The 23,250-nt window shown below is 39.4% G+C and overlaps 1 protein-coding gene across 3 annotated transcripts; it reads right to left on the minus strand.

Moving 5' to 3' along the window:
* Positions 1–1,160: 1,160 nt before the first annotated feature.
* NOX1 (NADPH oxidase 1) lies at positions 1,161–21,455 on the minus strand. 3 transcript variants are annotated; one of them, XM_063084135.1, is made up of 13 exons: positions 21,411–21,455; positions 17,902–17,997; positions 13,844–13,954; positions 13,519–13,603; positions 12,837–12,988; positions 12,552–12,733; positions 12,331–12,463; positions 6,348–6,440; positions 5,492–5,727; positions 5,113–5,275; positions 4,562–4,708; positions 4,131–4,255; positions 1,161–1,287 (listed from the first exon to the last, which is right to left on the minus strand). In XM_063084135.1, exons 1-13 carry the CDS (start codon positions 21,453–21,455, stop codon positions 1,161–1,163), a joined length of 1,695 nt encoding a protein of 564 aa, XP_062940205.1. The 3 variants fall into 3 exon arrangements, with proteins under 3 accessions (XP_062940205.1, XP_062940206.1, XP_062940207.1); XM_063084136.1 differs by lacking the exon at positions 13,844–13,954; XM_063084137.1 differs by lacking the exon at positions 4,562–4,708.
* Between the last annotated feature and the right edge of the window lie 1,795 nt (positions 21,456–23,250).

Consider the following 23,250-nt stretch of genomic DNA (forward strand, 5'->3'; position numbering starts at 1 on the left):
GTGCTATGATGCTAATTCATTAGAAATATTCCTCTAATCTATAATGAGTTGAATTGTCTTTGGGGCACAATGAAGTGTGGGTTTTTTTCTTTTAAGAGCCAGGGGCTTCTTTCCTCCTAGTGATTCACTGTGACTACTAACATCCCAGCACTGGTGTGGTAGGCTAAGATTGAGTAAATGGGAGAAATAAAAAGCATTTCGCTTATGTCATTAGGTGAATGACTCCTTAGAGAAAAGGTAGGTAGGAGCCAAAAAAAAAAAAGAAAAACTATCAAAATTGTAAATTCTTTATTATTTTTTTAAACTAGACATGAGTAAAACCCCTTAAAAATGGTGATAAAGAGCCCCTGTTGACTAAGTCATCCTAAGATGGAGTTCAAGTTTTCATAGTCATGTCCAACAGAACAATAGAAGATGACAATATAGCTGACTTTCAATTATAATACAATTTCAATTACAATTAGCATACTATCAAGATTTTCTTTCCCAAATAGAGAGCCCAGAAAAAGTAACAGACGACTCATTCATTAAGCAAAGAAGAAAATCCTTCATTTTTTGACAAGTAAAATTAAGTAAAGCATCAATGGCTGTTCACACTGGATAAGACCATGTTTAAAGTAACAGTAAGAATGTACGTAGTTGGTGTTATGTGGGGATGGGGTTCTAGGTAATTTTATGTTCATTGTTTATTATTTATGTTTATTGTTATATTTTATCATTATTCAATAAATTTTTATTTAAAAAGTCACCCTACTTAGAAATCTTCTGTGAGGGTGGGTGGAAGGGGAGATTATGAACCAAAGTCCAGGAAATGGTAACATTTGGAATCAGCAAAATCACATGGGGTTATTTCACTGTCAACCACCAAAGAAAGCTCTTCCATCAAGCCTTCCTGCAGTCATGGCTTTCCAGAAGGATTTACAGTTATTTTGCCCAAGAAAGGATCCATGGGCTTTGCAATTACTGTGACTTCTGATGTTCTTAGATTGGTGAAGCTCAAGTAATGAAGTTGGATGCAACCGAAAAAATGCCAGAGAGTCAAAGCTTGAGATGCACATTATTATCCTAAAGTGGCTGCCCAAACCTGACCAGACCAAGTAAGTTGTTGAAGATACAAAGGTGAGATACAAAACGCAGATTACTGTTCTTATTTCTGTAATTCAGAAATTTTCTTTGTTGAAGTAGAATTGAACCTTCCTAGGATCCAGACTGGAGTATCGGTGACAGCATTTCTGCAGGCTCCTTGCCAAAGTCCGGGGACCACACAAGAAAACTCCCACCACAGACCTGCAGTAATACAATAGTAAGGGTTAGAATGCAACAAAGGCTGCTGATGTTGTTAGTGAGAATGGAGTAACTGCCTCTGCTAGGCTTCTGTTACTCCCAAGAACCTTGAGTAAAAATTCAGTTGTTGACTCCCTCTTCGTGGTAGTTTTTTAACCTTTTCTGCTCGCAAGCTCCAAATATGTTCTCACCACTTACCCCTCTCAGCACTCAGCCTTACCTATTTGATTGAGAACACAGCTCTGACATTTATCCCACCTGCAGGACTTCAGGCAAACTTCTTAACCTCTCTATTTCAGCTTTCCCACCTGTAAAATGGCGATATAGTACCCACCTCATAGGGCTGTTTTGATGATTAAATGGAAACATGTAAAGCAATTAGGAAAATGCCTGGCACATAGCATAGCATGTGTTAGCTGCCATTAAAACCATCCACCATGAGTTTACCCCCTCAAAATTTTTCATGTTGAAGACGTGGTATTCTTGCCAAGGCTAATCTTTCCAACCATGCTCTGGGTCTCTCACCCTCTTTCCTTCTCTCATGCTTTCCTCTCCCCTCTTTTTTATTCTAATTATGGTATAATTCGTATGCCATAAAACTCACCCCTTTGAAGTGTACATTTAGTGCTTTTTAGCATAGCCGCAAAGTTGTGCGATCATCACTACTAATTCCAGAACATTTTTATCATTCCCCCAAAAAACCCATCCACATTAGCAGTCACTCCTCATTTCCTCCTAACCACCCCCCCAGATGATCACTAATCTACTCTCTGTCTATATATTTGCCTATTCTGAACGTTTCATATAAATGGAATCATACAATATGTGTATGTGCCTTTTGTGTCTGGTTTCTTTCATTTAGCATAATGTTTTTAAGGTTCATCCATGATGTATCATTACTTCATTCTTTTTGGTAGCTGAATAATATTCCATTATGTGGATAAAGCAAATGGGTTTATCCTTTTATCCATTCACCTGTTGATGGGCACTTGGGTTGTTTTCACTTTTTGGCTATTATGAATAATGCTGCTACACACAACCATGTACAAGTTTTTGTGTGGACATGTGTTTTCGCTTGTCTTGGGTGTAAGAGGAATGGAATTGCCAGGTCATTTGAAAACTCTGTTTAACACTGAGGAACTGACAAAAGTTTTCCCCAAGTGCAGCGACATTTCACATTCCCACAAGCAATGTAGTAGGATTCCAATTTCTCCAGTTCCTTGTCAACACGTGGTACTGTCAGTCTTTTATTACGGCCATCTTAGTCCTCTCCCCTCTTCTGTATATTTATTTTATTCCTATGTACTGCCCCCTGTTCGGTCTATAAATATGCTTAGATCATCCTTAAGCTAAATAAGCATTTCCTGACCCTGCCAGTCTTCCAACACTGTTGACCACACTCTAATAATTTCTCTGCATTCTCCTGCTTCTTCCCTGGTTTATCTTTCTCCCTTCCCATGTAATGTAGATATTCTTTAATACTCTGTCCTTTGCCACTCCCTCCTGGCAGTTTCATGCACTGTTATAACTTCAAGTATGTTCAACTCAAATGCATGATAAATAGCATAATCTCTTTTGCTTATATGCTGCCTTACAATTTACAGAGCATTTTTCTTTTTTTTTAAGCTTGATTTTTTTTTTTGAAACATAATTGGTTATACATATATGGGGTACAGAGTTGAATATCAATTTATGTGATCAAATCAGGATAATTAGCATGTTCATCATTACAAAATGTAATCATTCTTTGTGACCCTAAGCCAATTTCTCACTAACCTCCTTCCTCCTCCCCCTTTCCCACCTCTAGTAACCACAGTTCTGTTCTCTCCTTCTGAAAGTTCAACATATTATTGTAATTGTTTCTTCCTTTTTTTCTTTCTTTCTTTTCTAGCTCCCACTTATGACAGAACATTTTTCATGTATTGTTTTGCTTAATCTTCACAATAACCCTGCATTTACTAATATGCAGGCATTTACTAATATAACCCCCATTTTACAGATGAGAAATCTGAATATCAGAGGGTTTTCTAGCTCAAGGTCCCAGAACAGGAAAGTGTCAGAACCAGCATTAGGACCAATGATCACATGAATCCAAGTCACTAAGGGCTCGCTGCTGCCTTCCTGAAGACTTTCCTAATCACCCCATGTGCCCATAGACTTTTCTTCCCTTCAGAGTCCGTGTACCTGTTTCATGGTGTGCATCATTCTGCTTTGAGTTGACTGTATGCATCTCTTACTCAAATATGTGCTCCTTGAGGGCAAGAACCATATCCTATTTCCCTTTCAACCTCCAAAGCTTCTAGAATTGTGAATGCTGAGCTTATAGAAGGTAACCAGTAATGCTTGTAGAACTGAATTGATCTTCACCTGCCAACTTGTGCAGGGAGTTTATCTACCATGATCAGCTTCATCTCCTTCCATTGGAATGGTGGGTTTCATAGCACCAGGTTTTCCTGTATGCTCTAACATGTCTCAAAGTCCTCTAGAAAGACTGAGCTCAGTACTCTTAAACCCTTGTTACCTTAAGTAAAGGTCATCGAGGCCCCCACAAATGCATTTGAATTGATCCAGTTCTCTATTTTATTTGGTAGTATAGATCAGAACCGAGTCTCCTTGCCTCACTGAATGGGGGGTTGCTGGGGCAGCACACACCTCATCAGTTATAAGATCATGACCCTCATTTTGCTAAAACCCCAGATGAAATTTCCTCCATTTTAAGCAAGATTCTAAGAATGACGCAAATAGTTTCTGCCCCTGACATCTTTCCTCAAGAGTGTTCAACATGCTGTAGTACCTTTCCTAAACCCTAATTCTGCAAACAACTAACGAGAGAAGAATATACTTACTTGGGGTGGGCAGTAGCTATTGAAGAAAACTCATTGTCCCACATTGGTCTCCCAAAGAAAGTTTTCTGTTTCAGACCTGTCAGGATGTCAGTGGCCCTGTCAAAGTTTAATACTGCATGACCAGCCTGGAGTCAGAAGATAAGAAGTTAGAAAAAGTTAATACTGATAGTGCCTCTTCCTTTAGCCACTTTATTTATTTTTGGTGGCTGGCCAGTATGGGGATCCAAACCCTTGACCTTGGTTTTAAAACACCACACTCTAACCAACTGAGCCAACCGGTCAGCCCCCTTTAGCTACTTTTAAACTTGGGTGTGAGGGTGAGGGCAGGTAGGAAATCATAAGAAATAGTTATTTCCAACGACCATGCACTATCATTTGTCTGACATTCATCTTACATTTAACATGGAAAATCGTGTATTGTTTGAACTCACAATGTTGCTGTCCCATCCGGTAAGAAAGAGGCGGTAGTTTAGAAAACCCACTCTGCCTAAATCCTCCATTTCCTGTTCCAGGGAAGTCAATAGGTCATTGAACCAGGCAAAAGCACCTGTCTCCCTGCAGATCCAGTAGAAATAGATCTGGAATCATCGAGAGAGAGCATAGCCTTATTAAGTGCCCTTTATAATGTACATTGTGGTGATATAAATATATACTCTATATTTGGATCAAGTCTAAGGCTGACCTGACAAATCACCTTTACAGAGTGGCAGACCTTAGGCAGCATATCCAGAGTTCTGACAATTTCCCTTATAGAAAGAGCCCTCCAAGGTCATCTTATGATTTAGGGCAATTTTAAACTCCAAATTGAAAAGAAAACCCTGCTCTTAATGGTGACTGTAGAAGCAGATGCTCTGGCAGAGAGAAGTGATCACTCATAATTCTAGAGAGGTTACTCCCTGATTAACTGTAAAGAGCTTAGCCCATGAAGACAAACAGACCTGTTAGACCCAGGCCAGATAAAAAGTGGTATGTAGGAGTGTACCTTTTGTGTTTTGAGGTTGTGGTCTGCATGCCGGAATTTGTGCCAGATGGATTTCAAGATGGAAGCAAAGGGGGTGACCCCAATTCCTGCTCCAACCAGCATAGCAACTTCATACTGGAAAACATCCTCACTGACTGTGCCAAAGGGACCATCCACCTCAATCCTGGCAAAAGACAGAACACAACTGGCAAGTGAAGACTCACCTCCACTCTCAACTTCAAACATCTTCCCTGAAGCATAGCTGTTCCCATGGCTGACTTCCACTTGTTTATTTTAATCATACTCTATTGTACCAGACTTAAGGTTCAAGGAGGAATTGTTTCCTCTTTTCTGCCAGTCTGCATCCTGGTCTGGGTCTCTGCTGGTCTCAAAGACCTACCTGGGAAAGGGTGAATGCTGTTGTTCAAAAGCCTTTATGAGCTTTTCTGTCCAGTCCCCCGCTGCTCGGATATGAATGGAGAAGAAATCTTCCTCTGGAGCGGAGGTCAGAGTAAAGGGATGCCACTCCAGTAGGGAGATTGAGGGGCAGTTAACAAAGATATACTGTCCCACTTCCATTCTGAAGCCACACTTGTTCATTTGCAATTCCAACACTCTGGATGGATGCATGACAACCTGTGAATGAAGCACGCAGACCAAAGGAGGCAAGCTCGAGTGGCAATAAAGTAAGTGAGTAAAGCTGGCAGGCAGGCAGATAAAGTATGAGTAAAGCGGGCAGGCAGGCAGATAAAGTATGAGTAAAGCTGGCAGGCAGGCAGATAAAGTAAGTGAGTAAAGCTGGAGGGCTGGTGACGGTGGTGAGCACAAGTCCTTTTTAAAGGCAAGAGCAGCCGCTTAGTTCCAGACAATGGTTGCAGTACGAACCTGCTCAGTGTTATCAGGTTTCCTGATTCTTCAAGAGAAGCAAGAAATGCCTTTTTTTTTTTTTTTTTTATGTGAAAGCCTCCATTGAGATTTTTAAATGTTGGCAACCAATTCAACTTTTTAAAGAAACATCGTGTAAATGAAACAAAATAAATCCATGGGCTAGATCTGACTCCGGCTGTCTGTCTGCAGTCTCTGACAGAGACCCATCCTGATCTTGCCCATAGTTCTATCCAGCACTGGAGGAACTGAGGTATGTTACCCCCAAATCCCTTTTTATTCCCTTCAAGGTGACAACATGGCAGTTTTGTTCTATAATCAAGTAGAACAGAACCCCTTATCACAGCAAGAGGAAAGTGCATATTCTTTACCTTGGTAATCACAACCTTCTGCTGGGAGCGATAAAACCGGAGGATCCTCTCAAAGATATAAAGAACGACTGGCGCAAGAATCCACTTCCAAGACTGCACAGAGCCAGGGTAAAAAGTGAGGTGACACATTAGTCTCTCATTTAGGACTTATTTGTGTAACAGTTCATTCTTTCATTCAATAATTTTTTATTGAGTTCTCTGGGGTGTATCATTATCCAGTCACTAACTTCACTAAATTTTGAGGGTATAAATTGAAAAGAATAAACTATAATGGTTTTGTTTACTCATCTGTTACTCATAAAACAGATAATTTCCTGAAAATTTATAGGTCTAATCAGGAAGCAAAAGAAAAGAACAGAAATAAAATACATGGTTACATATATATACAGATATATATAATTTTAAGAATCTAAGACTATCTTCCGGGACAACCTGTCCAATCTGAAAACCCAACAGAGAAGGTAGATGTGAAATAAAAGAAGATGATTAAAAACAAAACAAACTAACAAAAAAGGGAAAATATTTGACTGATGCTATTGGTAACAACAATATATAAAACCTGGTATTGCACTAGCCAGTAAGCTCAGTTGGTTAGAGCACAGCCTTATTACACCAAGGTCATGGATTCGCATTCCCCATACCGGCCAGCTGCCAAAAAATAAACTAAAAAATAGTTGGTACTTACTTATTCATCACCTCTTTTCTCAGGTGTTCAAAGCACTTAACATAGTAATACATTTTTTATCTTGTCTATATATTTTTTAAAAGCAGCCTTTCTATCCCTGAGATCTTCTCAAGGTAGCAGGTTGTTTTTATATGCACAGGAGCTACTCAGATTCTAATCCCTAGCAATACTAAATCATGTTCTTTCTTGCACAATTGCACAAGCATGCTACTTTGGAACCATGTGGAATGGGGTTTCTTATGCTGTTGCAGGCAAATAACTTCCTTGGGTATCTCTGGGGAGCAAAGAGGCAGAGATGGGACTAAACTGAGAGTGGGCATTGTACCATTTGATGCTATTTCTTGTTTGAAAAAAAAATCCCCAGCTGAATTTGTAATACATGAAAAAACATATTTAAGAAACGGATAACAATAATGTGGAAAACATATTGCCCTCAGAAGTCGTCAGTGAAATGAATATTAAAACAAGATAGCATTTTAGTTTCTCAAATTGGAAGGCAGCTTAAACAATAATGCCCAGCATTAACTGGGATTCAGGGAAACAGGCATGTTTACACATGGGCCTTGTGAAAATGCAAGTTGGCCGCAGCTTCCCGGAGAGTACCTTGGCAGTGTATTTCAGCCTGGAAAGCACTCCTTCTCTTTGACGCTCACTTCGAGGAAATGGAGACAAAGAAATAAGGTGTGCATAATGTACATGAGTATAGTAATGGCTACAATATTTACTAAGAAAAAAGACAAAAATGTTATACCATACAGCTATTTTAACACAAATGTTTCAGAAGAATATTTGACAACAGAGGAAAGCATTCATGATAAAGATCAAGGGGAAAAAATGATTACCTCTAGGGTGTAGAATGCTACAAAATTTTTACTTACTTCTAAATATTTTTCTGTATTTTACAAACTTTCTACAATAAACACGTTATTTTTCTAATTTTTAGATGGGGGGGATGTGAAGAAAATGTTTTTAAATGTTTACGGAAGAAATGAAGCAGCACGTTCAGATGGCAAAACTGGTGTTCTCTCCCTTAAGGTATCACATGACCAATCAAAGCAATCTCTGAGTTTTAAGTATCCCTCTAAATAGGCCAAATATAACTTATCTTAGGTAATAGACAGAAAAAAGATAGAAGCTGATGTGCAAGGTAACACAGGGTATTAACCACCTTAGCTGGTAAGCTGAGCTGATAAGCCTTAGATAGCTCCCGTCTTTAAGGTCTTCTTGTCTACTAGTCAGATAATACAGAAGAGGTCTCTGGTTATAATCTTACAATTTCCTCTGACGTTAGAAATAAAATGTGTATTAACATATGCCTTTCAAAATTACTTTTTAAATAGGTAATACATGTACATGGTACAAAATTCAAAAGCACAAGAGTATACGGTGAAAAGTAAATCTCCCTTGCATTCCTGTCCCCCAGCTCCCAAGAGGCAAGCAATGTTATTATTTTGTGAATCCTTCTGGAAAATATGCATTTGAGTGACCTTTTTAATGTTCATGATAGCAGACTATACACACTGACCTGCCTTTTTACATTTAACGTTTTGGTGACTGATCCCTATTAGTACCTTATAGAGCTGCCTTTTTACTGGCTGCAGAGTATTCCATTGTATGAAAGTCCCATAATTTAATTAGTCCCTTATTTACGGACACTTGTTTCCAATCTTTTGTTCTATCAACCAGTTTTGCAATGAATAACCTAATACATGTAATTTTATATACAAGTATATTTGTATAATAAATTCCTGGAAGTAGAATTTTAAAGTCTGATGAATACTGCCAAATCACCCTCTACATGCAACTGTACAGGTTTACGCTTTAACCAGTGATGCATAAGAACATTTCCCCACACTCTTGCCAACACAGTATGTTAGCAAACTTGCTGATCTTTGCTAATCTGTTAGGTTAAAAAAAAAAGTATCTTTTTGTAGTTTTATTTTATATTTCTTCCATTATAAATAACTTTAAGCATCATTTCGTATATTTAAGATTAAGATGTTTATTTCTGTGACCATTTGGTTCATATCTTCTACATTTCTTTTTATCAGGTTGTTAGGCTTTTTCTTATTGATTTCTAGGAGTTATTTATATATTAGAAAATTAGTCCATGATCTATGAGTTGTAAATACTTTTCCTACTTAGTAATTTGTCATCTGTGTTTATTTATGATTTTTTTTTGTCATGCAAAATTATTTTTTATTTTCTGGCTTCAAGGTTGTTTATCTTGTTTCTAAACATCTTCCCCCACTCCTAGTATTAGAAAAAAAAATCCCCATGTGGTATTAGGGAGTTTTTATGACTTTTTTTTTTTTTTTACATTTAAATCCTTGCTCCATGCATCCTGATCCATATTTTAGTGTAAGGTGTGGAATGAACATACAGATTTTGTTTTACATGACTATTATAACCCAGGGTTCAGAGATGAACTCTGGTGAATCTCCACCCAAGGAGGAGCTGGGATCTCCACACCTACCTGCCCCTGTTTTGTCATGAGTCATCCATGACAGGAAGTTTCAATTTACCACTGTAACCTGTCCTGCCCGAGTGCTCAAGGTTTAGCCCTGGCAACAACTTCCTTAAGTCCCACTGTATCCCAAAGGCACATTCCTTCTGGGTCCAATGCAAATTTGGCTTCAGAACTGACCAATGAACTATGATATCCCATAGTCAACCAATCCAAATTGAACAAGCTTTTATCCTTCACTTACATGCGAGGACCTAAATAAGAACTTGTGCAGGAAATTATGCAGGAATTTTGGCTATATGAAATGACCCCTTTTTGTTCAGGGAGATATTGCTTCGGGAGCCAATCCCCAGTGTTCTCCTTACTTGAAAGTAATAAAGCCTTTTCCTCCTACCCTAGTCTTGGTTGCCCTCTCCGAGTGACAGATTCCTGTTGTCTGGTCACACTATCTGTATGAGTGAGTGGGAAAAACACACACTGTCTTTCCTCTGCTCCCACAGCACAATTATCAACACAGAAGACTGACTTCTGTGACCAAATGTGTGGGGACTTCTCCCCACTGGCAAGCAAGCAATTCTGCAGTGGGCACCAGCAATGTGTCCTCCAACTCAATTCCAATACCATCTACCTGGAGATAGCATAAGATCCCACAGGTTGAGGGCTCAGTCTCTAAGACTGCCCCCACTTCAGATGCCACTTGCAAGTCTAGGCCTCTGGAAATTTGACCAACCAGCTATAAATCAGGGTTCCCACGACCTCTTCCTTGGGTTTGATTAGTTTGCTTGAGCAGCTCACAGAACTCAGAGAAACACTTACTTACGTTTACCGGTTTATTAAAAAGGATATTACAAAGGATACAGATGAAGAGATGCATAGGGTGAGGTATGGGGGGAAGGGGGCAGAGCTTCCATGACCTCCCCAGGTGCACCAACCTCCAGAAACCTCCAAGTGTTCAGCTATCTGGAAGCACTCCAAACCCAGGCCTCTTGGGCTTTTATGGAGGTTTCATTACATAGGTATGATTGATTTAAATCATTGGCCACTGGTGATCAGCTTAACCTTCAGTCAGTCCCTCTCCCCTCCCTGGAGGTTGGGAGGTGGGATTGAAGGTTCCACCTCAGTCTTTCCTATAACAAGCCCCCATCCTGAAGCTACCTTGGGGCTGCCAGCCATCATTAGCATACAAAAAGACTCTTACCACCTTGGAGATTCTAAAGATTTTAGGAGTTGTAAGTCAGGAGATGGGGATGAAGACCAAATTTATATTTTCACAATATCACACTATCTTATTGTCCTAAAAAAATATTTATCTGTCTTTTTCCCACTGAATTGAAATGCCAGCTTTAGGGAACTTTTTGTTTTCGATATTTTTCCCCTCCTAGATGAGGGCTAAGCTATTGCTCTTAATCCTGCATCTGACTTAAAGACTTCAATCATTCTCAGAGCACTTTGAGACACCACAAGTCAACCTTTCCCTTCCATTTATTCCTCAATGTAACCTATTTCATGAACAAGTAAAGGTAATCATAATATCCACAATAACTACCTTGGGGCACACCTTGAATTCCCCAGAACCCAGTTTCATAATCATCCACTATTTAACAATAAACCTAAAACATGTTGTAACACCAAAGGAAGCCCACTTCAAGAATGCTTTTTTTCAGGTTGATCTCACAGAAGTAGAGAGTAGAATAGACTAGTCAGAGGAGGTGGGAGGGGAGAGGGTGGTCAACGGATACAAAATGTAGAGCGATAGGATGAATAATATCTAGTGTTCTATAGAAATATAGGGAGACTACAATCAACAACAAATTACTGTATAACTTCAAGTAGCTAGTTGAGAGGATTTTGAGTGTTCCCAACACAAAAAGCTGACAAATGTTTGAGGTGATGGATATGCAAGTTACACTGATATGATCATTGCACACTGTATAAATAAATGTACCCAAATATTACATTGTACTCCATAAATATATACAATTATCATGGGTCAATTAAGAAAAAGTAAATTTAAAAGAAAAAAATTTTTCAGAGACAGGAGCAGACTAGAGGTTACCAGAAACTGGAGGAAAGGAATAATGAGAAGTTATTGATTAATGGGTACAGAGTTTATGTTGGGATGATGAAAAAGTTTTGGAAATAGAGGTGATAGTCACACAGCATTGCGAATGTAATTAACTCCACACAATCGTCTGTTTAAAAATGCTAAAAATGGCAATCCTTATGTTATATATATTTTATCACAATAAGAAAGCAAGCAAGCAAGAAAGAAACAAACAAACTACAAGGAAAAAAAGAATGCTTTTTTTCCCCAAAAAATTTGACTGGGATTTCATGGATGAATTTTGGGACAGTGGTTAAGGGTACAATCTTTGGAATCCAAAAGGCCTGGGCTTGAATTCAAGCTCCACTACCTACTTACTGCTAGAGCTTCACAGCTTGACAGTTTACTTAATCCTTTGGAATCCTAGTCTTTTTGTCTCAAAATGGAGACAAAAGATGTACCTACCTCATATATTGCTGTATATAAACTCCATATTACGCGGCAAGGCTGGCGCATGGTAAACACTATCAGTAATGCGGGTTATCATTATTACCTTTGCAGAAGGTCTCACAACATGCCACAAACTTTAGTCCTTCCCCTTCCAGACCCCCTGCTAATTGCCTGTTGTCAGTGATACTGGAAGTTCTTGAAAGTAGGAACCCGTGGATATCCTTCACAGGATAGCACAGGGCTGTGCTAATAATAATGATAATAATAATAGTAATAATTACAATAATAAAAGTAACAGATCCTAACAAGAGTCTGTCCTTGTCCATAGGGTTCTTACCTCGGCGGGGTTCCCTTCAAATTGGGGGTGTCTGCAGTAGGAGTCAGGATCATCCCACTTCTGAAAAGCCTCTGCACACTTGTGAGGATGACTCTCATTCATGCTCTCTTCTGTTTGACCCCGGACAATTCCACTGAAAAAGACAAAGAAGGTCAGTTTGGGATAAAGAATTATGCAAGGTCAGGGGATGGGGTATGAGAATGAAAGTTTGAGGACCTTACCCAATGCCGTGAATCCCTAAGCCGAGGATATAGACAATAAAAAAGTGGTGAGTATACCAGAAGACCTCAAAATAGTTCCTCCGTATAAACTCTGTAGCTGAAGTTACCATGAGAACCAGGGCTATTGTCATGATTACTCCAGTGAGACCAGCGATGCTTGTGAATGTCACATACTCCACTGTCTATGAAAGGAGAAATGTCAGCCTGACACAGTGTCCACCAAGGATACCATGACCTTCCTGCTTATGACCAGATCCCAGATGATTTGCCATTGAGTCAACTCACCATGTTGGGGGAGTGGATGGGATTTAGCCAAGAACCCCCGTCTTTCTCATGATGAGATAGGTTGGAGAGAATGGAAGCAAGGGATCCATCTGTGGCCCGTCGGCTTCTGCTGTAGCGGTCAAAGTTAAACAGGTGTGCAATAATGTGAATAGCTAAATGAAAATATGGAAAGGAATGTAAGCAGTGTCTCAGGAACATCATGGCAGGCGTGCCTCACCACCATAGGAGGATCCTAGTGCCTTGCAAAATGCCGAGTTCACAGAAGGTGCCCAATAAACCCTTGATTGCGAAGAGATCCAAGATCTTTTTAATACTCACTTGGTTCCCAAAGGAATAGAATATAAGCTCTGAGAAAACAGGCCTAGAAAAGTGCCTGACAAATAGTGCCACAGGTGCTCAATAAATATATATATATATATTTTTTTTTTTTTTTAAGATGACCGGTAAGGGGATCTCAACCCTTGGCTTGGTGTTGTCAGCACCACACTCAGCCAGTGAGCAAACCGGCCACCCCTATATAGGATCCGAACCCATGGCCTTGGTGTTATCAGCACCGCACTCTCCCGAGTGAGCAACGGGCCAGCCCTTCAATAAATATTTTTTGAATGTGGATGTTCATGGATGAATGAAACTAGACTCTGAATACTCTGGAGTCTGCAGTTTCATGGTTTGCCTGAGTTACCTGTGTGTAGGCAGATCATATATGCCACCAGCTTGTGGAAGGTGAGGTTGTGATCCAATTGCTTTCTCATTGTGCGGCTGCAAAACTGCAAATGTGAAGTTATCATGGTCAGGTGTCCCCAGCCAGCCTTATGAAATTCACTAACCCATACCAACATGTCTTAACGCATAGCATTCTAATATCCACCCACCTTTACCCACCCCTTAGCTACCAAAGGAAACCTCTGGCTTCCATTCCTAGAGGATTGGTGTTAGACTGTCCTCCTGAGGAGTCCAGGGTCTCTTTCTTTAATGGAAAAATTGACTTAGGTGTGGTTGGGACTTACTGAGCAGGTGCCCCTCAGGAATGACAGCAGATTGCGACACATGGGAAGCAGGATCAGCATGCTGTTAAAATTCAAGCAGAAAGCAGATGCTCGGGCACAGGCCAATGTCGACTAGAGCAGAGGAGAAAAGAGACCATGAGCTGCTCCATCTCACCATCTAGCAGGTGGCCCAGTCCACTTTTCTGAGACTTGCAAATGGACAGGGCTACAGCTTCCTCACCTCTCTAGCACAATCAGACCAGGCTCTCTGTTTGCAAAAGACAGAAAAAGTGCGAAACTTAATACTGAATTGAGAAATTCCCATGACAGTGGTTTGGAAATGTTTGACTATACGTTTATTAATATGAACGAGAATAGGATTTAATGATTCCACGTTAGCAAATACATTCTATAGATGTAATCTTTTGCAATGAATACATTTGTTTAATATATTCAACTATGGGCCGGCCTGTGGCTCACTTGGGAGAGTGCGGTGCTGATAACACCAAGGCCCCGGGTTCGGATCCCATATAGGGATGGCCGGTTCGCTCACTGGCTGAGGAGCGTGGTGCTGACAACACCAAGTCAAGGGTTAAGATCCCCTTACCGGTCATCTTTAAAAAAATATATATGTGTATATATATATATATATATATTCAACTATGATTTTGTTATTTGTCATTTGTAAAAGTCTTGAATATCATATATACTTTTATTCACATTTTAGAGAAAGCTCATATTTAGAGGTATAATTACAGATGGTGACTATTTTATTCTCTTTTCTGTATTTTCTAATGGTGCAATTATAAGCACGTAATAGTTATATAATAAAAACAATAAAAAATTTAACCACCTATATTTAAGATGTCTTTAAAAATTGAATAAATCTTAAGCAAGACTAGGAAAATCTTACAGCAGAATTTTTAAACTTAGGTAGAGATTTGAGAAGGGAGAACTTCTGAGAGCAGAATTTCGAACTGATTTCCTTGGATGGCCAGGCAGCATAAATCAAGAGCAACCCAATCCAGCAATAAAAGCTGCTAAAAGGAGACAATTATTGCTTTAAAGAAGTATTTAGCCCAGAAACAGGACTGACTAGGTATTGTCTGGACAGCATATGCTCAACTCTATAGGAGCTAAGTCCGACTTCTCTCCTCAGTTCTGTACAATTTGTGTCTGAGTCTGCTTCATGTACTTGGAACTACAGGCTATGGGGTGTGACAATCTTGAAGTGGTAGTGGAGGTGGTGGCAGCAGCCAGGCAATTTTTGTCACACTTCAACTGACTGGCCAGCCTTACATGTATGCCTGTCAAAGACTTGTTGAAAGAAAGAGTATGGGTTAGAGTTAATTTCTTGGTCTTTTTCTAATAATCTTTAAGGCACAAAAACCATTTTTCCATAAAACCTTAACCTAGAACAATGTGATATCAATTTAATAAGCCAGGTCAAGATCTTCCTTAAGTCCATAATGGCTTACAATGTGAGGCAACAGTGAACAAAAGCTGCGCTACTGTTTTCCATGTCTGGCTCTTCCACATGACCTGTGTTTTCTCCCTCTGCTGAGTCACTCTCTGACTGTTTTTGGTAGAGACAGCCTGTTCCATGTCTGAGTAAATTTTCTCTGCTCATCTCAGAGATCCTGCATTTCCACATTGGTTCCCACAGCTTGCTTATGTGAGTCACAGAGTTTTCTTAAAGTTAAAATTGGCAAGTGAATTGAAAATATAGGACTATAATTTCACAGCTCCATATTCTGTATGGAATGAGTTCTTTTTAGAGAAAATCTTTTTTCCCCATTGCAGCACATTGGAACATCCCAATGTATGTTCATTTCTCTATATCAACACTCACTGGTGTTATCATTGAACTGCTGCTGTCATTAATGCCTCATTGACTGTGGATTTAAGCTCCTTCCTCTGCTACTCTGTTGCTTTGCTTTGTAGTGAATCAAATTACTCTCTGTATTTTCCAAAGGTGAGCATGAATTTAAGAAATACCTTATGGAACGATTAAATAAATTATGGCATATCAATGCAATAGACTATTACTCTCTCAAAAGGCTGAGATCTTTATGCAGTGGTGTAGTGGCGGTAAATGTCTTAACAACCAACTTTTTGGAGGGAGAGGGGATTCTCAATTTCCAGCATTTGCCAGTTTTTAGGATATAAATACTGCTACTGTGGCAGATTTCAAGATACCCCACTTAATGTCATTGAACTCCAGTGAATGCAGAGTTGGGAAGAGATATACACAACTGGCTATTGCAAGCTGGTACGAGCTGGTTCCAGCACACCACTGGTTAAATACTCATCCGGAAAGATATCTGAGATACATTAAGCCTAAGAGGCAATTTCCAGCCAATATGTGCAATGATTTTTTTGATCCCTTTTTTGTTAAGACAAAAGACTATGTGTCCTCCTCTATGAGGGTACTTCAAAAAGTTTGTGAAAAAATGGAATTAAAAGATAATACAAATCTTTCCATGAACTCTTTGAAGTATCCTTTGTACGTGTTTTTCAAGACTCATAGCTCTGTACACCAAAAAAAGAGCAAGTTTTACTATATGACAATTAAAAGGTGAATAAACAATAGTACCTACCTCAAAAACAAAAACAAAACATGTGTGCACTATGTCTATATATACGTACACTGAATTATTAACAGTGGTTATCTCTGGGGAGCGGGATGGATGAGGGATTTTCACATTTTACTTATACACGTCTGTGTGGTTTGATTTCATTAAAAACATTATTACCCATAATTATTTTTTTTTTTAATATGGCTTTTAAAAAATGAAACATCCATAGGACATCAGCATGATTCATTTTTGTGCTTCTGACTTTTTGGTCATGAAGTGATCAAAGCTCTTAATAACTAGTCACATTTATTGCATCATTCTCTTAATAAAAGCTATTTTTAAAACAAATTAATGCTTCCTTTGGAGCTATGGTTTCTAAAAAAGGATCAAAGGGCGAACATTTAAAATGGAAAACAGCGGGGTGAAAAAAGCCATGAATAGAACATTCAAATTAGTTGTGATCTCCACGTGAATCCTTTGATTAGGGAGAGAAAAGAAGGATTTTTTTAAAAGGACAAGCTGCCTTTAAACATGTACATTGGGCGGGCCTTTGTGAAAGCTACTGAAAAAAGGCACCGTCCAGATGAAAGTAATTTAACCAAATCTCTTACCTGTTACTGCATAATAGACTAGAGACAGCAGTCAGATTTGCTCTTCTAACCAGGTAGTGCCCAGGTTCATCAGCCTATGAGAGAACATTCTCACCTGCGCACGTCCTACTGGTCACCTCCGCGCCCACCTGCCCCACCCAACCCCGCCCCTGCCTCTTCTGTTCTCGATTTTCCACTTCCCCAGCCTTCTTTGTTCTGCTCCCCTGGCCTGACCCCTCCGTTCTGCAGCACACTCCACCCCCAGACCCCCCTAAATATCCCTTCTGTTTGTTAGAGAGGTATTTTTGTGTAATGTTAGTCCACAGCAGTGGTCTTCAAATTGTTTTCTGGTTTTTTCCTTTTTTCTTTTTCTTTTTTTTTTTTTTTTTTAACCAAACCCTTTCTTAAAATCATAAGCAGGAGTCTGTGAGACAGACGTAGACTGCTGTGGCTGAAGTAAGGCAGAGCAGGAGCACTGCCCCGTCAGCCTTCCCCTCACATCCTGTAAGGAGCATCTGAGTTTCTGGAAGCCAGTTTGAAAATAATAGTTTTCTTAACTGCCTAATAGTTTTCTTTATTGCATTTTTTTCTTAATCAAGTCTGGGGAGTGCACCCTAGATAGGGTTGTCAGATTTAGTAATTAAAAATACAGGACGGCTAGCTAAGTTTGAACTTCAGATTTTTTTTTAATAAATATTTTAGCATACCTATGTTCCATGCAATATTTGGAACATACTTATATAAAAAAATGATTTGTTATTTATCTGAAATTCAAATTGAACTGGGCGTCCTGTATTTTTTCTGGCAACCCGAGCCCTAGAGGAAATCAGGGCATTGGGTCCCAAAGGAGTCGGAATCAGAAATAAGAAAAAAAAGTAGAGATTCTCCACATTGCAACTGTGGTACTCACCCCAAGGATTTCTCTCGTGTAGTAGTACTTGTCACCTTTCGCGTATTTCAGGTAGGCATACACAAACAGGAAAATATTCAGCCCCAACCAGACAGCCTAGAGGAAGAAAAAACAAACAAGGAATGAAATGAAATTTGGGTATGGGAAGGAGTAGACAAGGGATTGGAAATAGTGTCACCATTTTGGGTATTTTGTGTTTACTTTCATTTTAAATGAGTATAATCAAAAGAAGAAGATTTCAGTGACCATAATAAATAAAGTGATACTGGAACTTAGCCACACCTACTCATTTCTGGATTCTTTATGGCTGTTTTCATGATACAATGACAGGGTTGAGCAGTTGGGACAGACCATATGGCTTGCAAAGCCTAAAATATGTACTATCTTGCTTTTTACAGAAACATTTGTCAATTCCTGGACTAGAGCATTCATACTATTGCACCTAAAAGATGGCAATAAGTGAATAAGTGGATTTCTGAAGAAATAAAGACTAAATTTAGCGACTATAACAATACCCTTCTGAAAAGGACTAAACCATTCCAGATGGGCCTGCCTCTTTAATTACACCCTGACACATATTTTTCTATTTTTAGATTGTGAGTTATTTTTCAAATTAACCTATTGTTGCTTTGGACTCATTAAACTCTTAAGACTGTTTTTGCCTGTCCCAAGTTTTGTCTCTGCACTGGCTAAGGGGGAAATTTGGAATCCACTGGCTATTGCCTTTGCTATGGATTAATTAAATCATGTCCCCAAAGTTCATATAGTAGAAGCTTAATTCCCACTGTAACTGTTGAGGGTGGGAAATCCTGCTATGGTAATTGAAAGGTGGGACCTTGAAGAGGTGGTTAGATTCTGAGGACCATGGCCTAGTGAATGGATTTTAAATGGTGGTCATGGGCATGGTACTGAGAGCTTAAAAAGGAGAGTACATGAGGAACTCTCTCTCTCTCTGCTTCCACCATCTTGCCATGTGAGACCCCTAGGTCATTGTCACCACCACCAGATGTGTTCCTTGGACTTTGGACTTCCCAGCCTCAGAAACTGTAAGCAATAAATTTTGTTTTCTTTATAAATCACCCAGTTCCAGGTATTTTGTTATAAGCAACAAAAACGGACTAATACAGCCTTAGAGGCCAACCACTGGACTCTAGCCCAAGTTTGGAGGTGCTAATCTGTAATTCAACAGCCCAATGCTCCAGGGCATTGGGATGCCTCTCTAGTATATATCCCTAGCCCCAGAGTGGGTCAGAGCCATCTCAACCCACAGGTAAAGGGCATTTAGCCTAGGACACGGCCCACGCAGGTTTCCTAGAGCTGGACACCTCTAGCAGCACAGCATAGAGATATTGGAATCAAAGTCCTTGGTCTCAAATTCTACTGCCACTACTTACTAGTTCTGTAATCTTAGACATGTTATTTAACTTTTCTGAACATCAATCTCTTCATCTGTAAAATGAGGATATTAACAGTATCTGCCTCACAGCAATGCTTTACACGAGCTAACACATATAAAGGGATCAATGTGATGCTTGGTGCATAGTAAGAGCTCAATAAATGCTGTCTACAGAGTTGAGTCCTTACTAAACTGGCTTTACCAATCAATTTCTTCCTGTCTCCTTTGTTTAGATGTTCTTTCCAGAGTTGAGTGTCTTCCAGAGACTCTTTGACTCCAATGGAAAAAGAGAATTGAAAGCCACAGATCCCTCAAGAATTTAGAAGATAGAGGAGAGAAGCTTATTTAGAGAGAGCAGAAATATTTCGGGATCAGAGAGGGACATAGAGGCAAAGAAGTCTGTGTCAGCCCACCGTCAATTGTAGGCAAAGCAAATGATGAAATACAGTGACATCTAGGACTAAGGAATTCCGTTTCCCACCTTGGCTGTCATTTCCTTCACTATGAATGGAAAAGGAGGTGGAGTACAAGACCTGGCAGGAAGGAGGAATAAAAACATTTTTTGAGTAATTTACTTTTTATTTAAATACATAGTACATAGGAGTATTTTTGGAGATAGTGTGAAGTCTGAGCCTGCCAGCAGGATTGGCGGGGGTGGAAATTCAAAGTTAGAGAGTCAAATGTGAGTCACTAACACGGGTGATGAACTCCCCCAGCAAAATATGAGAGGGGTAAAAAATGCCGTGGATTTTAGAGGTAGAAAAACTCTTATATTTGTACCTAATCTAGTCACTTCCTTAATCCCTTGCTCCCCTAAACACACGCACGTGCATAAACACACACAGGACTGAAGTCTAGAGAGGATAAATAACTTGATTAAAGTCACTGAGTTAGTAGCAGAACTGAAAGCACTTGACAGGTTCCCTGTCTCCTAAACTAGTGCTCTTTCCCTTACAATGCAAAAGGAACTAAATATAAGGCATTGAGTACTAAAAATATAAAGCATGTGATAACCTGACAAAACAAGCACTTGCCTTTTGTTAAGTGCAAAGCAAACAACCCTCCAGGGTAACTCCATACCTTTTTCCCTGGAGCACCTGGGCAAGTACTATGGGACCCAAAGGAAAAACAGAAGAAAAGAGAAAGAGCCCCAAGAGGAGTGTTGGATGCAGCTCTGGGAAAGTGAGAAAGGAGACAGAAGCCCCAGGCTCAGTCATGGCTCAGAAATGAAAAAATGAGAGTGGAGAAAGGCATGTGCGTGGGCGCTGGGAGGAAGGAATTGTGAACATGGGGGTGCCAAAGGGTTTCTGGCCTGAACATCGGGGACCTGGGTTTGAGTGATGGCTCTTCAGTCAATTCATTGTGTGGCATCTGGGTCTTGTTTGCCTTTGTAAAAGCAAGGAGTTGGTTTATGTCTGCACTATGCAATGCCATAGCCACTACCACATGTGGCTACCGATCTTTTGACATGAGGCTAGCCCTAACTGAGATGTGCGGTGAGCATAAAATACACATCAGATTTCAAAGACTTAGTAAAAATAAAAGAATATAAGTTATCTTATTAGTATTTTCAATATTGATTATATTATGAAAGAATATTTTTGGTATATTGCATTAAATAAAGTATATTGTTAAAAATTAATTTTGCCTGTTTCTTTTTATTTATTTTTTTTTTCAGTGTAGGTATTAAAAATTTAGAAATTACCTATGTGGCTTGCAATATATTTCTAGTGGGCAGTGCTGGGCCAGATGATCTCTAAAATCACTTCCATCTCACACATTCAATGATTTTATGAAATCTTGATGGGAGCAATATAGGAAGAATAAAGAGAAATGTATGTTCCATGGCAGCAGTTAGAAGTGAGATGGGAAAGAAAAGAAGACGGAAAATATAAACAGACTGAAATTCCAGATATTCATAGTTTAGCAACATGAACGTTTGCATATTATTTGTTTCTGTTTTCTCATCTGGCCTAGAGTTGGATTTTTTAATTAAGAAGCCCAATATTTGGCATGGAATTTATCCCTTTCAAATAACTACAAATATTAACAAACATGGTATCTCCTTGCTCTGTTAACCTTCCTAGTTAATAGGAAGTGAAACATCACTTACCAGAACCAAAACTGAGAACCAGTGGTTAACCACCCAGTTTCCCATTGTCAAGAAGTGGTTTGGAGCTTCTCTAGGCAGCAGGGAACATTCAGCAATCTGGATTCTGGAGCAGTCCTCCAGAGTTGGAACTTCTGTCCAGCTCAGGGTCTGTGAGTCTTTAAGATGTGAAAAATGCACAGCTACCCACAAAGCTTCTGAACAGAACTGTGTAATTCGCTTAGGTAGACCAGCCCTGTCAATGAGAAATACAGGGATTTTCCCTGTTGGGGTTTTTACTCCTTCAGGAAATAACAATCTTCCTGGGTAAATGTACCCTCTCTCATCGTCTTATCAATATGACCTAAAGTGAAGCACTGACTTCCTTGATAAGAGATTTGCTAAGGTTTCTCATAAGAAGGATAATTAGGCTGGGACCATAAACTGACTGGCTAAGCAGAAGCAGGAAAAGAAGCACGTATGCTAAGAAGTTGCTTTGAGGTGAACTTTCAGAAGAGTTGCCGTATCTGCCAGCTCCATTTGGACCTCAGCCAGGCTAGTCCAGAAATTGCAATATGCCAGTTTCCCCAGAGGATGATCCATGATTGATGGATATGATGATGGCTCTGGGGTAAGCTTGACCGGCTACAAGGACAAGTGAAAAAAGTGCCAAATAGAATAAGAAAAAAAAACTAACAAGTATAAATGTACACCTTGCTTCAAAATAAACAGAGGCAGAGCACTCAAAACAAGGGAGGTGATCGCCTTCCAGTATGATGGATTAGCTAGAGCTGTGTGCTCAGCTCTGAACCCTGATCTTTTTTCCCTTTCCTAAGATGGTAAAAGATATCATACATAGAAGAGTGTATAAAGCCTATATATGCAACTTAAAGAATAATTTTAATGGATGGATATGTGTTCATTACACAGATTTAAAAAATAGAATACAGTTGACCTTCGAACAACACAGGTTTGAATTGCACGGGCCCATTTATACGTGGATTTTTTTCCATAAATATGCAGTACAGTACTGTAAATGTATTTTCTCTTATGTTTTTCCTAATAACATCATCTTTTCTCTAGCTTACTTTATTGTAATAATACAGTATATATCACATATAACATACAAAATATGTGTCAACTGACTATGTTATCAGTAAGGCTTCCAGTCAACAGCAGGCTATTAGTGGTTAAGTTTGGGGGTAGTCAAAAGTTATACCTGGATTTTTGACTGCGCCAGGGGTCAGTGCCCCTAACTCCCACACTGTTCAAGGATCAATTGTACTTACTTCCAGTATCTTAAAGCCCTCTGTGTGTTCCTCCCTGATCGCATTCTTCTTCCTCCCCTCCCCCTCCCCCTCCCCCACCAGCTGTAACCACTATCCTGAAATTTGGGGTAATAATAATTTCCTTGTTTTTCTTTATAGTTTTACTAACTATAATTGCATTTATAAACAATATATTGTTTAGTTTTTCCTATTTTTGAACTGTTTAAAATGGAACCTAGCTGTATGCTTCTGTGATTTGCTTCTTTCAACAATGGTTTTTTGAGATTCATACACGTTGGTACATGTAGTTGCAGTTCATTTACACTGCTGTGTAGTATGCCATTCACGAATATACCTTAATTTATTTATTCATTCTACTATTGATGGATGGAACAATGCTAATGGATTGACACACATATGTTACGATTTCTCTAAGGTTTATACCCCGGAATGGAATTCTTGGATCCTGAGATTTGCACGTATTCAACTTTACTACATAATGCCAAACTCTGTTCCTAAGTGCTCACATAAATGTACACTCCAGTGAGCCATCGATAAGAGTCCCATTTCTTCCACATGCTTACCAACAGTTGGTA

Source organism: Cynocephalus volans, chromosome X (assembly GCF_027409185.1).
Source record: "Cynocephalus volans isolate mCynVol1 chromosome X, mCynVol1.pri, whole genome shotgun sequence".
NCBI lineage: Eukaryota > Metazoa > Chordata > Mammalia > Dermoptera > Cynocephalidae > Cynocephalus > Cynocephalus volans.